Consider the following 13,213-nt stretch of genomic DNA (forward strand, 5'->3'; position numbering starts at 1 on the left):
ATCAAGCTGTCTCATGCTACAGGCCCTCTATGGGCCTCATGGCTTGGCAAGACTTACTTCATATTTGATATTTAACTATAACTTGATGCCCAGCTGGTATTTCAGTTCCCATAAGAGTTTCAAACTTTCATCGATACACTAAACTAAGAGACATGATAAATTAGACTGTGATTCAGTGTAAATTGTAGAGAGAGAGGAGAAACATCAACATTACAGAAAACTGAGCATTCAACCAATAGAAGAAGTAAGTCGGGACTCAGTGACTTAATTATTGTTTGTATCAGCCGTTAACATGCCGTGTCCCCGTGTTACTGCCCTTTCCACACAAGGACAGTTTGATCTCGTCAAACTGAAACTGAAATACCTGTCGCAGCTCTTTACACAACTGTTAGTTGTTAGAGATAAGAAATGTGCGTGGATGATTTCCATGAAACCATGTGGTTTCAAGAGAATAACCGTCCAATACACAGCTCAGCATATTTCCTGTCACTAGGCTGGGGTGCAAACCCAAACTCAACTGTACTACACCATGCCATACAAATTAGGGATATGACACACTAGTGGCATTGATTGATTGATTGATTGATTGATTGATTGATTGATTGATTGATTGAAATATTTATTAACAGTTTGTAGAATTACAGTACATTTTAAGCACAAACTCAATACAGAGACTGTTAACTGTGAGTGGACGACCCAATTAAGCATTACACTTGTTTACAACAGGGTCCACATTGTTCAATTCATCAAAACATTTAGAGACATACAAATAGACACTTCTATGTAGTTAAAGAACAGAACAGGAATTCATCATGTAGGAAGCAGAAAGGGAAAGGAGTCAAGGGATTCACATGTCTTAATGACTGTTGGTAGGGCGTTCCACATTTTGGTGGCATAGGAGCGAAAATAATTTAGTCCCTTGTTTGTGCCGAATCTGGGTTGTACATGGTTTGTTGCACTCCCTCTGGTGTTGTGGGTGTGGACTTTGTTTACATTAAGGAAGTATTTAGACAGGTACATGCGGGTATCTTGGTGGTGTATCGAATCTTGTGGACCAGACCCATTGCAAGATGCTGTACTCTGTCGTCGACCCTAAGCCATCCCAGCCTGTCAAAGTGGGCAGGGGTGAAGTGGGTTCGGGGGGTGAGGCCAAGTAGGAGCCTGACCAGTTTGTTTTGGAAGGTCTGGAGCCTTGTTTTAAGGGCCTTTGAGGGGCAAACATGCTAATATACTTAAATTAGCTTCAATTAATTTGATAAGATTTAAGATACATTCATGACCTTCGGGTATTAACCATGTTACAGTTACTCAACGTCCTGCCATAGTGGAGCGCCGGGATGGGAGGTGTTGCTCAAGATGAATTGTGTTTTATGACTGCCCTTTCCACACAAAGACAGATTGATCTCGTCAAACTGAAACTGAAATACCTGTCGCTCTTTACAAGAAATGTGTGTGGATGATTTCTATGAAACCATGTGGTCAGTCAAACTGAATTGTTGCACTCCGCACTTCACAATGAAAAGTCATAATTTGATTGGTCACGAAGGAATCCAGGAAAGTCTGCAACACACCCACTGATGACATATGTATGTATGTGTACCGTACAGTATTTATATGAAGCCTTATATCCAACTCCCCACTTGAAGAACCTAAAAGGCTCCTGGGTCTCAAACTCTCAACACGTCTCAGTCACAGTAGGTAAGACCTGGTGGTGAATTAAAATACTTACACTATAGATATAGTGTTTGGAGGGGTGCGGTGTACGAGGCGCTCAGATACTGTACGTGTGGGGTATTCGAGAGCACATTTTCTTTATTTCATTCTAGTCTTCTTTGGAATAGTGTATTTCTACTCAGTCTGTGTCTCATACTGTAGGACGGCTGTGGGCAGTTTAGAAACCGTCTTCCAGTGACATCATCATGAGGTAGATTTTTTTTTAAACAAGATTCTTTTACAAACATATTTAGATTTTCATTATCGTGAGAACGATTGCTTCCATTTTCGCATTGCAACTTTTCAGGACTATTCTTCTATTAGCTTGTATTCCCCATCGATGATGTCACTGGAAGACGGAAAACTGCCCACAGCCCTCCTATGAAACACAGACCGAGTAGAAAAATATTCACCATTCACCATGATTATTAGTGAGGACCAAGGGTGGGGGCCCATTTCACTTGAAACTGATGAAACATAGCAAAGTTCTTGAGCACACGTCTAAACTTTCATTCCTGTCCGTCGGCAAGTTGGAAACCGGTATTGCCTATACTAGACTTGGGCATTACAAATACAATAATCATTTATGTAGGTATACAGCATTGTACATATTGTCCTCATGTCTCTCTGTGTTGTTTGTGTTTTCTCCACTATAGCAGTGTCATGGCAGCCCGCCGCATGAAGGAGCCAGTATGTCTGATAGAGAGTGACAATAAAGGGAGTCTCCGTCTGGTTCCCAGTGGCCTGGAGATTTTACAGCAGATCGAGCAGAAAGTGGTTGTAGTGTCAGTTGTGGGCATGTACCGAACCGGAAAGTCCTACCTGATGAACAGGCTGGCTGGGGCAAACAAAGGTGAGCATTTTCATTACTCACAGTATGACGTGTTCCAAAGTCCACAAAATAGAAAATCCTACTTCAGATCATTATCACTAGATAAAAGCTATCTTTTCTTGGACATCAATTTGGTATTTCTCTTTAAGATTCGGTATCAATAGAGCACCGAAGTCTGACGTCAATATTGGCAGAGGGTGCTGTTCCCAGGGTTTGTGTACTTTTTAATTTGTATTATAATCCCCATAGGGGGATCTTAGATGACCTCATATAAGAACTGTGTTGTTTTTGTATTATAATCCCTTAGATCACCTCATATAAGAACTGTTTTATTTGTATTATAATCCCCGTAGGGGGATCTTAGATCGCCTCATATAAGAACTGTGTTTTATTTGTATTATAATCCCCATAGGAGGATCTTAGACAGTTTGCTTATTTTTGGACCACAGTTCTTATATGAGATGATTTTAAGATGACCCCATATTATTCTCCATAGATAAATTACTTCCGCGAACCAGGGGTTGAGCGAGTGACGTCAGGACTTCGGTTCTCTATAGGGATAGTCTAGTTGAAATACTTTTCATTAAATTAAGGGGCCAAGCCTGAAGGGACTTAAGGGTATTTTGTCCCTTATTGAATTTGTCTGTTTAATTCTTCTCTTTCTTTTCTTTATTCTCCTTCCGCCAAAGATAGCAGTTCTGACTTAACCGTGCAGTCGGTTTTCATAAAACTTGGCAATATGGTAGAGGGCTATACCAACCGGTGATGACGCAAAGCCCACAACCATTGGCCAAAGGGTGGCGCTATAGCATTTAATTGAAAATGCAAACTTTGTACAGGCATAGATCATGAATCATTTGACCGTCAGCAATGAAACTTTGATACACATTATGTGTCCCCTCATGCCAAACGACTTTCATGTTCTGACTTTTGACCTCTGACCTTTAGAATGATATGAAAATAAACCCAGTTAAAAGCTATCTTCTCCCGTGATCTTTGATCAAAATGCACGAAAATGTCTACGTGTGAACTTTGGACTTATATCGACAAAAAAAAATGTAAGGTTTTGTGAGCCAATGAAAATAACAGTTTTATGAAAATGATTCTGCCCCTAATACATACATGCAGAGCCACATGTTCATGAAACTTTACAGTATAGTAGAGAGGTTGTAACGGTTAGATATTACCGTAAATAAAACAATTGCTAATTTGAAATCATGGGTTGTCAATGTAAAAGATGGACGGAGTCCTCTTAAAGCAATATGAACGTGTGTTTATTAACAAGAAAGATTGGTGACACAAAAGGTGGTTACGTCTCTGTCTGTCTGTCTTAATATATGTGAATGAACAGACATCCTGTCTGTATGCTTCGTGCTGCTTCTGCTTCGTAGTACCAGCTCTACTGCGCAGTGCTGCGCAAGTACAATTGTGCAGTCACAATTTTACCGTATATGACAGTCAATGATCACCCTTTAAGTTGAAATGTAAGGAAATAGCCTATAGATAACATAAACAAGCAGCAAATACAGACAGAAACCAAGCTCAAGTTTAGTACCCTTTTATCTCATCAAAGCAATGAATCAATATATTAATAATACAGATTACAAGACGCAGGTTCGTGTCTTGCACGCACACGCTTATTGTCTCGAGTAGTTCCGTATAGTGTTTCCCAACAAAGTTTGTTGCTCCACATGCTCCCTCCCGAACGTAAAAGTCCCTCCAAAGCAAAGTAAACCGAAAAGAAACGTAAACCATCCCAGAAGCGAAAGTAATCCAACGAGGATCCTTGCGGGATATCAAATTAAATAAAAGACGAACGATCTTACCAGATTAGAAGAATGTCTCGAGCCTCTTCAAATAGCGCCAAATAGCTCTGAAACCAGTCTTACTCCAATTGGCCAAAGGGGGCACTATAGCAATTGTTTGAAAATGAAACCTTTTAACAGGCATAACTCATGCCTTGTTTGGCCAAAAGCCATGGTACTTGTTTCCATGTGCCTTAAGTCATGGGGAACACATTTGTCACTTTAACCAGTAAGCTCCGCCCTCAGATTTTCAGCCATTTTGAGCAGTTGTGTACAAAAAATTATAATATACAGTAGCTTCAAGTAGCGATAAGGAATGCAGCAATAAGAAAAATACACACAATAAGCGGGTCGTTTTGGGGTCTGTTTGGGGTACGAACAGCTGCAATATACCATAAGCTCGCGTCACCAGGCTTTCCACCTCTGAGGAAAGCTCTACATGTTTGTAGTCATCAGGCAGGAAACCACAAGGCGGAATAAGAAGTACCCATTCATATAGTACTGATTCCACCTTGTGGTTTCCTGCCAGATGACTACAAATCATTGACTACAACATGACGAAAGTTACCAACCTGCCCCGAATGGATCATAAACCCGAAATGGAATGCTGCCCAGGCTAGCAATACCGCTGCAATACCGCTGCTCTGTTGAGCAACCTAAAAAGGCTAGTCACACTGAGCACTATAAATATAACTATACAGCCAGCTGTGTTGTTGAGCAGCCTGCTCAAGTTCACACGGGTGTGATTTTTCTTATTTCCCGTCTTATCGCTGCTTGCAGCTATATTTTGGTTTATTATTGTCCCATGTTCCATCGTCAAGGATTCCCTCTGGGATCCACCGTCCAATCCAAGACGAAGGGCATCTGGATGTGGTGTGTACCTCACCCCATAAAGACTGACCACACTCTGGTGCTGCTGGACACAGAGGGACTAGGAGATGTTGAGAAGGTGAGACGCCATTTTGTTCAAATCAAGTTGCATTTAATAATTTACGTCAGAACCTGGGGGTTAGTGGAGTTGGACAATCATCCCCACCATACTTATTCTGATAGCTGCATAAAGCTATGGCACTGGCTTATAGCCAAGAGGAAAGAGAGGACAACTTTGCTTTATTGACATATTGGTTGCTCAGTTTGACGCACTGGTTTTGGAGACTCTTATATAGAGTCATGTCTTGCAGAAAACAGCTAATTGAAACGTTCACTTCTGTGGACTCTAACATTACATTTTTTTCATATTTACATATACATATACATATATACATATATTTATTTCAGACATGCTCTAGTATGAGTCTGCCTGTGCTTTTAACTGATTTTGGATGAAATATAAATAAATTCAGTTTCTCATCTGGTGGAAAAAGGTTCCACGACGGTAGGGTCTCAGTCAAATCTGGTCACAATGTATTGTGGTTTCAGGGAGATACGAAGAATGACAACTGGATCTTTGCCATGGCAGTTCTGCTCAGCAGCACCCTGGTTTACAACGCCTTGGGAACCATTGATAATAAATCCATGGAGAACCTTCAGTATCCTTCACATTATTCACTATTATTCCCTCTTTGCCAAGATTATATCTATGACGACCTCAGGCTCAGCGCCAAAATGGGTCAACATGGGTCATTGACCCCTTAAACTGACCACCTTGACCCCCTAGTCAAGACTGTAAGTGCTACTGTCACTTACAGTAGCACAGAACACAGTCTTAACCGGCCACGTAGGTCACTAACCCTCAGTTTTAACCGGCCACGTAGGTCACTAACCCTAACCTCAGTCTTAACCGGCCACGTAGGTCACTAACCCTAACCTCAGTCTTAACCGGCCATGTAGGTCACTAACCCTAACCTTAGTCTTAACCGGCCACGTAAGTCGCTAACCCTAACCTCAGTCTTGCTCTGCCCCTCCCTCCCCAGGAGGGAGGGAGGGGCTACAAACTACAAAGCTACAAACGTGTTTCAGGGACAGTTTTCCTCTTAAACATTTATTCAGTATTTAATACTAAATAAATGTCTTTCCCTGCTCAATCTACCCTCCTGTAAAATGGTTTACAAACTCAGTGTTGTGTGAGTTTCTTTTGTCATCCTTAACACCACCCCTTTACAGCTATGTGACAGAACTGACAAAGAACATCAAAATTAAGTCCAAGGAGAAGGATGATGATCGTACGATTGTACGTTACCTTCCCTCGTTTGTGTGGACTGTGCGAGATTTTTCACTCCGTCTGGAGATTGATAACAAACCCTGTACAGCAGACGAGTACCTGGAAAACAGTATCAAGGAGATACAAGGTTTCATGATCTGCTGAAAATTATTTGAATATAATTGAGATTTCAATCATTTAAACTAGGCATCAGAAGATCTTTACACTAAAAGATATTGTGTTCTGTGTGTATTGTGTTTCATTTTGCCAAAGGTGGGAATCCGCAGTACAACGAACCCCGTGCCTGCCTTCGTAAATTCTTTTTGCCTCGCAAATGTTTTGTGTTTGAGAGTCCGGGCAGGGCTAAGATATTGCAACAGATGGAGGAAGTGACTGATGCTGAGTTGTTTCCAGAGTTTGTTGAAGAGGCCAACAAGTTCACTGAACACATCTACACCAAGTCTGACACCAAGTTTCTCGAGGATGGCATAAATGTCACTGGCAGAAGTAAGTGGGATTTGAATAAATGTACACTACATACACTGGGTGACTGGCATTTAGTATTTATTGTGAAGAATATATGTGATATCATCAAAATATTATATTTCTGTTTTTCATTTTTAAAAGTACCTTTGTGTGGATTCACGACAGTATAAGATTATATTTGTTATACCTTTCAGCCTCCCATGTTTTGCTGTTGTAGGTGATATTGGATTTAGCAACATCTGACTTTTGTCGCCTCCAGCTAAAACATCATCATCAATCTCTGAACTATCATGACTAGTTGTAATACACTTGTTGAATGTGTGGAATGTCTTCCACAGTGCTTGGTCAGCTGGCAGAGACATACGTGGAAGCCATCCGTAGTGGAGAGGTTCCCTGTCTGGAAAATGCTGTGGTGGCACTGGCTGAGATTGAGAATGCCAAGGCTGTTGAGCAGGCCCGGGTCCTCTATGTACAGAGGATGGGGTCAGTACGCTTCCCCACCAAAAACTTGGAGGAGCTGTCTGCAATCCATGCGTCCAGTGAGAGTGAGGCCCTGGCACTCTTCATGAAACGTTCTTTCAGAGATGACAAACAAGAATATCAAAAGAAACTTGTGGTATGTGTTCGGAATCATCATCGATTATTTTCATATTGTGTGTTTCGGTCACTTTATCCAACACTTTTTAAAATCCTCCTGTCTCTTTGTCTTCTCACTGTGGGAGCTAGCCCCTCCCTCTTGTATTTAATGATGGGCTGCACTGCAGTAAAGATAAAGGGCTCTATCTTGTGCCACCCCTTACACCTTATCCCTAAACGTATTTGCCATTTTTTACTATTTTGAAAAACCTTTTAGAATTGTTTTAGTATGGGAACCCATGCGATTGTGTATGAGCGTGATCCTGCAAAAAGACTTGGAAGACTGCGTTGTCCCCGACCAGTGCACCCCATTCCCAGTAAACCGTGTTCATTGTTACCACTGTGTTTTTAGACGGCACTTCAGGGGGAATACAATCAGAAATGTGAGAAGAACATCAACGAGTCCAGGAAGGCATGTGAACAAATCATCAAACGAGTCTTTGAATCTCTGGAGAACAAGGTGGGAGCTGGTTGCTACTCAGTCCCTGGAGGATACAAGTTGTTCTGCCAGGACCAGGTGGTGATGACTGGTACATACAGACTTGCAGAAGGCAAAGGAATCATGGTAAGTCTGATTCCTGACAACTTCTGTCCGAGTAAGAGAATGTTAGATTAATTAAACCATACTGATGACTGATGAGGTGTGCGTGCGTGCGTGCATTTGTGTGTGTGTGTGTGTGTGTGTGTGTGTGTGTGTGTGTGTGTGTGTGTGTGTGTGTGTGTGTGTGTGTGTGTGAGACCAGGCTGAGGAGGTGCTGAAGTCATACCTGAATAAGAAAGAGATCATCGGCAAGGCCATACTGGCAGCAGATAAAGGCCTCTCTGAGGCACAGCGGAAAGCAGAAGGTAAAGTATAAAACGGGTCAAACCTGGGTGTGATTTAAAAAGTCATGTTTGCTGTTTGAGCGCCCCAACACACTGACGACACAGCTGAACATACTGTATGACTACTACAGTATATCATTGTTTGACGACAGTTACTTGTCACCTGTGGCTGTATTAAGAGAACTGTGGGACCAGCTGCATTATCTGCTGTACACATACTGCCCTGATTCATAAAAACAATGATTAATAATTTAAATCATAATTTAAAAGTAAATCCTCGACTAGTTTGACGACTGCAGAGTGTGTACTTACTCGACTAGTGTTTATAGTAGTCAAGTAGTTGGTGAAACCCCTCGTGTGAGTAAGGGGAATATCAAATATGGATACAGATTTGGCACTTGAATTGAAATGTGACTGCGCTATAGTATTAAATGGGAGTTATTGCATGGTTTGATATTCAACATGAAAAAGGTTAACCAGATGCCCTTAAAAATCTGATGTTTCAATTAATTGCCCAGCTGTAGGAGTTTGGGTTAGTTCTGTGGTTATGGTTGAGGAAGCACAGGGCTGATGAGACATAGAGGTACAATCCCGACTTTGTAGGATGGTGACTGTTACCACGGGAAGGCAGCGTGACGTATCCGTGGATGTCACCAAGACTATAAAGACCGGGCCTTAGGTTAGGATAGTTAGGATACAAGCAGATTAAGATAGACATTAGTGAGACTATTTTGCATCGCTACTGAAATCCTACTCTCAAGAACTGTTATTCAGAGCAGTTCTCGGCTCCATACCGAACCCATGTGACCAGGCCCTTACAGTGACAGTGTTTTTCTATTGTTTTCCTACAGCGGAGAAAGCAAAAAGGGAGAATGCAGAGAGAGAGAAACGCGCTGCGTTGGTGAAACAGAAGGCACAAGAGGTGGACATGGCTCAGCAGAAGAAAACCCAAGAGGAGTTCATCAAACAGCTCAATTGGAAGATGGAAAAAGACCAGAAAGCTGCCGACGACAGGCATGATAAGCTGATGGCTGTAAGTGATGATATGAATGGTGTTAAGGCCTGTTGTTCTTTTGGATCCGTTTAGCTTTTTAAGAAGATACGTAAGGATCGAAAAGTCATTAAAAAACCTTTCTGTACAGAGCAATCACATGTATGGATAGGATTATTTACCTTGCTTTTTATAAGTCGTGTTGAAAGTGTCTACTAAATACCTAAATTGTTAAAACATAACACACACACACACACACACACACACACACACACACACACACACACACTAAACTGAAATGCTGTGCTTTGCATGTCGTCTGGTCCGACACCAAGGTATACCTTGAAGAATTGATCAGAAATTAATATTGTGTGTCAAGTGTAGAAGGTGTTTTTATATCTTGTAGTGTCGTCTAATGTGTCTGTTTTATTTCAGGTTTGCAAGGAACAAGCGGATAATGCTGCAAATAAAGAAGAGGAACTTCGGCTGAAAAAACAGATGGAGGCTCTCAAGTCAAAGAAAAACTCAGCTGAACAGAAGAATACAAGAAAGTGGTGGGAATGGGGCCTTCAGATCATCCCCGGGGTAGGGCCGCTTTATGAAACTTATAGAGTAAATAGTGATTAAATTAACTAAATTAATACGAGAACTGCATCATATAGGCAACATTTGCAGAAGGGATAGACACTGGCTCGGATTAATTGAAAATGGAGGACCCCTGATGACAAGTCTACATTGTCTGTATTGAAATCAATCAATCAATCAAAACAGCTCGGACAGTTTAAGCCTTTGTTGTTCAGGTCAACTCATGACTCTGAGGAAGATCACAAGATCAAAATGTCAGTCGTTTCTTGTACTAGCACCTGAATGAAAAGACTGGCCCATGGCTGCTCCAGTGTCTTCTCCTTATGCAACTGTTGCTGCTGTGACGCATCGGACTAGACGTGTTAATTAATAATTATCATGGGATAATCAAGATGTTTTAGAAGCCTGGATATGTAACTCTGGTGCATTAAGTAACAATATGTTATTACTAGTGTCTATATGGGAATGTACCTGAATGTTACAGGTTGTGAAATCAGTCATGACTCATGAGTTCAATCAATCATCTGGGAATGGGAGTGATTTAAACTAAGTGTAATCTTTTTTTTTAAATGTAATCTGTAAAATTGTAGTTGTGTAACCAGATTAAGATGTATGGAAATGTACTCAGTATATGTTATTGGTTGAGCCAGAGTTAACATGCATTGAAATGTACTCGTGCAATGAAATAATTGGACCAGGCTAGAATGTTGGGGCAGACAAACACTGGATTCCTCAACAGGATGCAACAACATCCATCGAAAATGCAAATGGATCTCAACACTGCTACACGTCTACAGAGACACTGTCAATGAAATCTGCTCTGGTTCCCCCATGTAGCAATATGTTTTTGTTTCTTCTGATTGTTGTATTATTATTATTATATATTTTTTTAACCATACTGAGGATGGCAATTTTTGTTTTAATTTCCTTATTTCTTGTATTAATTTAATTTGGGTTGATTATTGCTATATATTCAATGGATAAGCACATGCTATACCTATATTAAAAGCATATCTAAAATTATATTCAACGACTTTGTCAACATTATTAATTGTTGGTTGATAAATGTTACTCCTGAACAGTAAATGAAGTGTTGGGGGTAAAGTGTTACTTTTTTAAAGTAGATACCTTTTTCGAGTTACAAACATAATTTAAGGTTTGGTTTTGTGATTCAAGTAATCAGTTACTTAATTAAGATTTAATAATTTTTCTTTTAAATATATATTTCAAATAAGTAATTCCTCTTAGTAAACAGTTAACTTCTGAGTCCTTTGTAAATAGCCAATCTACAAGCTAACAATGTGTCACATTGTGACGTTATGGGTATAAATTAAAGGTTCATCAAATTCAATGCAGTGCAGAGGTGCCATATTTCAGCTCATTTTTAATGCAGCAAAAAGTAGAAATGCGGGATACATTTTGTGGATTTTGCTATGTTAGCCTATACCTATAGGAAGAGTGACTGAGACCAAGATACCCATGTACCTGTCTAGATACTTCCGTAATGTTAACGAAGTCCACACCCTCAACACCAGAGGTGCAACGAACCATGTACAACCCAGATTCGGCACAAACAAGGGACTAAACTAGTTACATTATGGTGGCCCACCATAATGTGGAATGCCCTACCAACAGTCATTAAGACATGCGAATCCCTTGACTCCTAGCTTCTAAACCGCTCTCAAAGGGCACCTACGGACGGCTGCAATTCGAAACTGACCCCCGTATAATCTGAATCCCCCCCCCCTTTTCCCCTCACTGTATAATGTTTATTTTCCCTTTTTACCTCCTTTATGATGAATTCATGTTCTGTTCTTTGACTATAATAGAAGTGTCTATTTGTACGTCTCTAAATATTTTGATGAATTGAACATGGTGGACCCACTTGTAAAAGTGTAATGCTTAATAGGGTCGTCCACTCACAGTTAACAGTCTTTGTATTGAGTTTGTGCTTGAAATGTACTGTAATTCTGCAAACTGTTAATACATATTTAAATCAGTCAATCAATCAGTCAAAGCCAAAAAGCTATAGCTGTCTGTTACTGCCCTCTCGTGGTGTGTGTATGTTTTGCATTGCATTGCATTGCAGATTAAGGAACAGTTTAAGAAGCTTCATCAGTTTCTACAAGAGGAAGAGGAGGCCAGCATCACTGCACTGCGGGAGGAAGAGCAGCAGAAGAGTCAGATGATGACGGAGAAGATTGAGGGTCTGAGTAGAGACATATTAACCCTTTCACACAACATCGAAGCCATAGAGAAGGAGCTGAGAGCTGAACACATCTCATTAATGCAGAACTACAAGACCACAATGGAAAGAGTCAAGCTCACACTGCAGGACCCACAGCTGGTCTCAGGAGCACTGATAGACGTGGCCAAACACCTGGGCAACCTGGCCTTCAGAGTCTGGGACAAGATGAAGGACATCGTCTCCTACACTCCCGTCATTCTGGACCCCAACACTGCCTATCCAGGATTCACGCTGTCTGATGATCTGACCACTGTGAGAGATGGAAAGAAAAAGAAGCTTCCTGACAACCCAGGGAGGTTTGACCTGCCCATCGTCGTGGGTTCCGTGGGCTTTGACTCTGGGACTCACATCTGGGATGTCGAGGTTGGAGACAATGCAGACTGGGATGTGGGTGTGTTAGCAGACTCTTACTACAGGAAGGGATCCAGTGGTAACTTTAGCAACCACTGGCGAATAGGGTTGTTTAAAGATAAATACACTGCATCCTCTGAACCAGGGTGGTTGACCACTGATCTCTCACTGAAGCAGAAACCTCAGAGGATCAGAGTCCAGCTGGACCGGAATGAAGGAAAGCTGTCATTCTCTGATCCTGATACTGACACACACATTCACACCTTCACGCAAACTTTCACTGAAACACTCTTTCCATTCATTTACACTTGTAAGGCATGGAGTAATGATACTTTCCCTCTGAAGGTGTTACCAGGGAAGATCAGTGTAACTGTGGAACAATGCAGTTAGACATGATGACATCATGTCTAACTGCATTGTTCCATGATGATGATGATGATGATCATTGAGAGGGAATGTTAGTTTAGCAGAATATAATGATTGTGTTGTGGTCACATTAAGTGTTTCGTTTTCAAACCTTTCCGTGTCAAGGAAGGACCCCCAGCTGCACGCGGACCCATCTTTAAATGTTTTGCGCCAGGGACCCCCGTTCACAAGAAGA

General features: G+C 41.2%; 1 protein-coding gene across 1 annotated transcript; it reads left to right on the plus strand.

Annotated features, from left to right (window-relative positions):
- Nucleotides 1–292: 292 nt before the first annotated feature.
- Nucleotides 293–13,002, plus strand: LOC308333204 (guanylate-binding protein 1-like; the record flags this gene model as incomplete). The annotated part of the gene is made up of 12 exons (XM_080789434.1): nt 293–387; nt 2,370–2,566; nt 5,172–5,299; nt 5,770–5,879; nt 6,454–6,638; nt 6,764–6,997; nt 7,315–7,592; nt 7,965–8,177; nt 8,356–8,458; nt 9,289–9,470; nt 9,864–10,013; nt 12,103–13,002. The coding sequence occupies 12 exons, from the start codon at nt 293–295 to the stop codon at nt 13,000–13,002; spliced, it is 2,775 nt and encodes a 924-aa protein (XP_080645560.1).
- Between the last annotated feature and the right edge of the window lie 211 nt (nt 13,003–13,213).

This window comes from Protomyctophum bolini, assembly GCF_963924005.1.
Source record: "Protomyctophum bolini genome assembly, chromosome: 2".
Lineage (NCBI taxonomy): Eukaryota > Metazoa > Chordata > Actinopteri > Myctophiformes > Myctophidae > Protomyctophum > Protomyctophum bolini.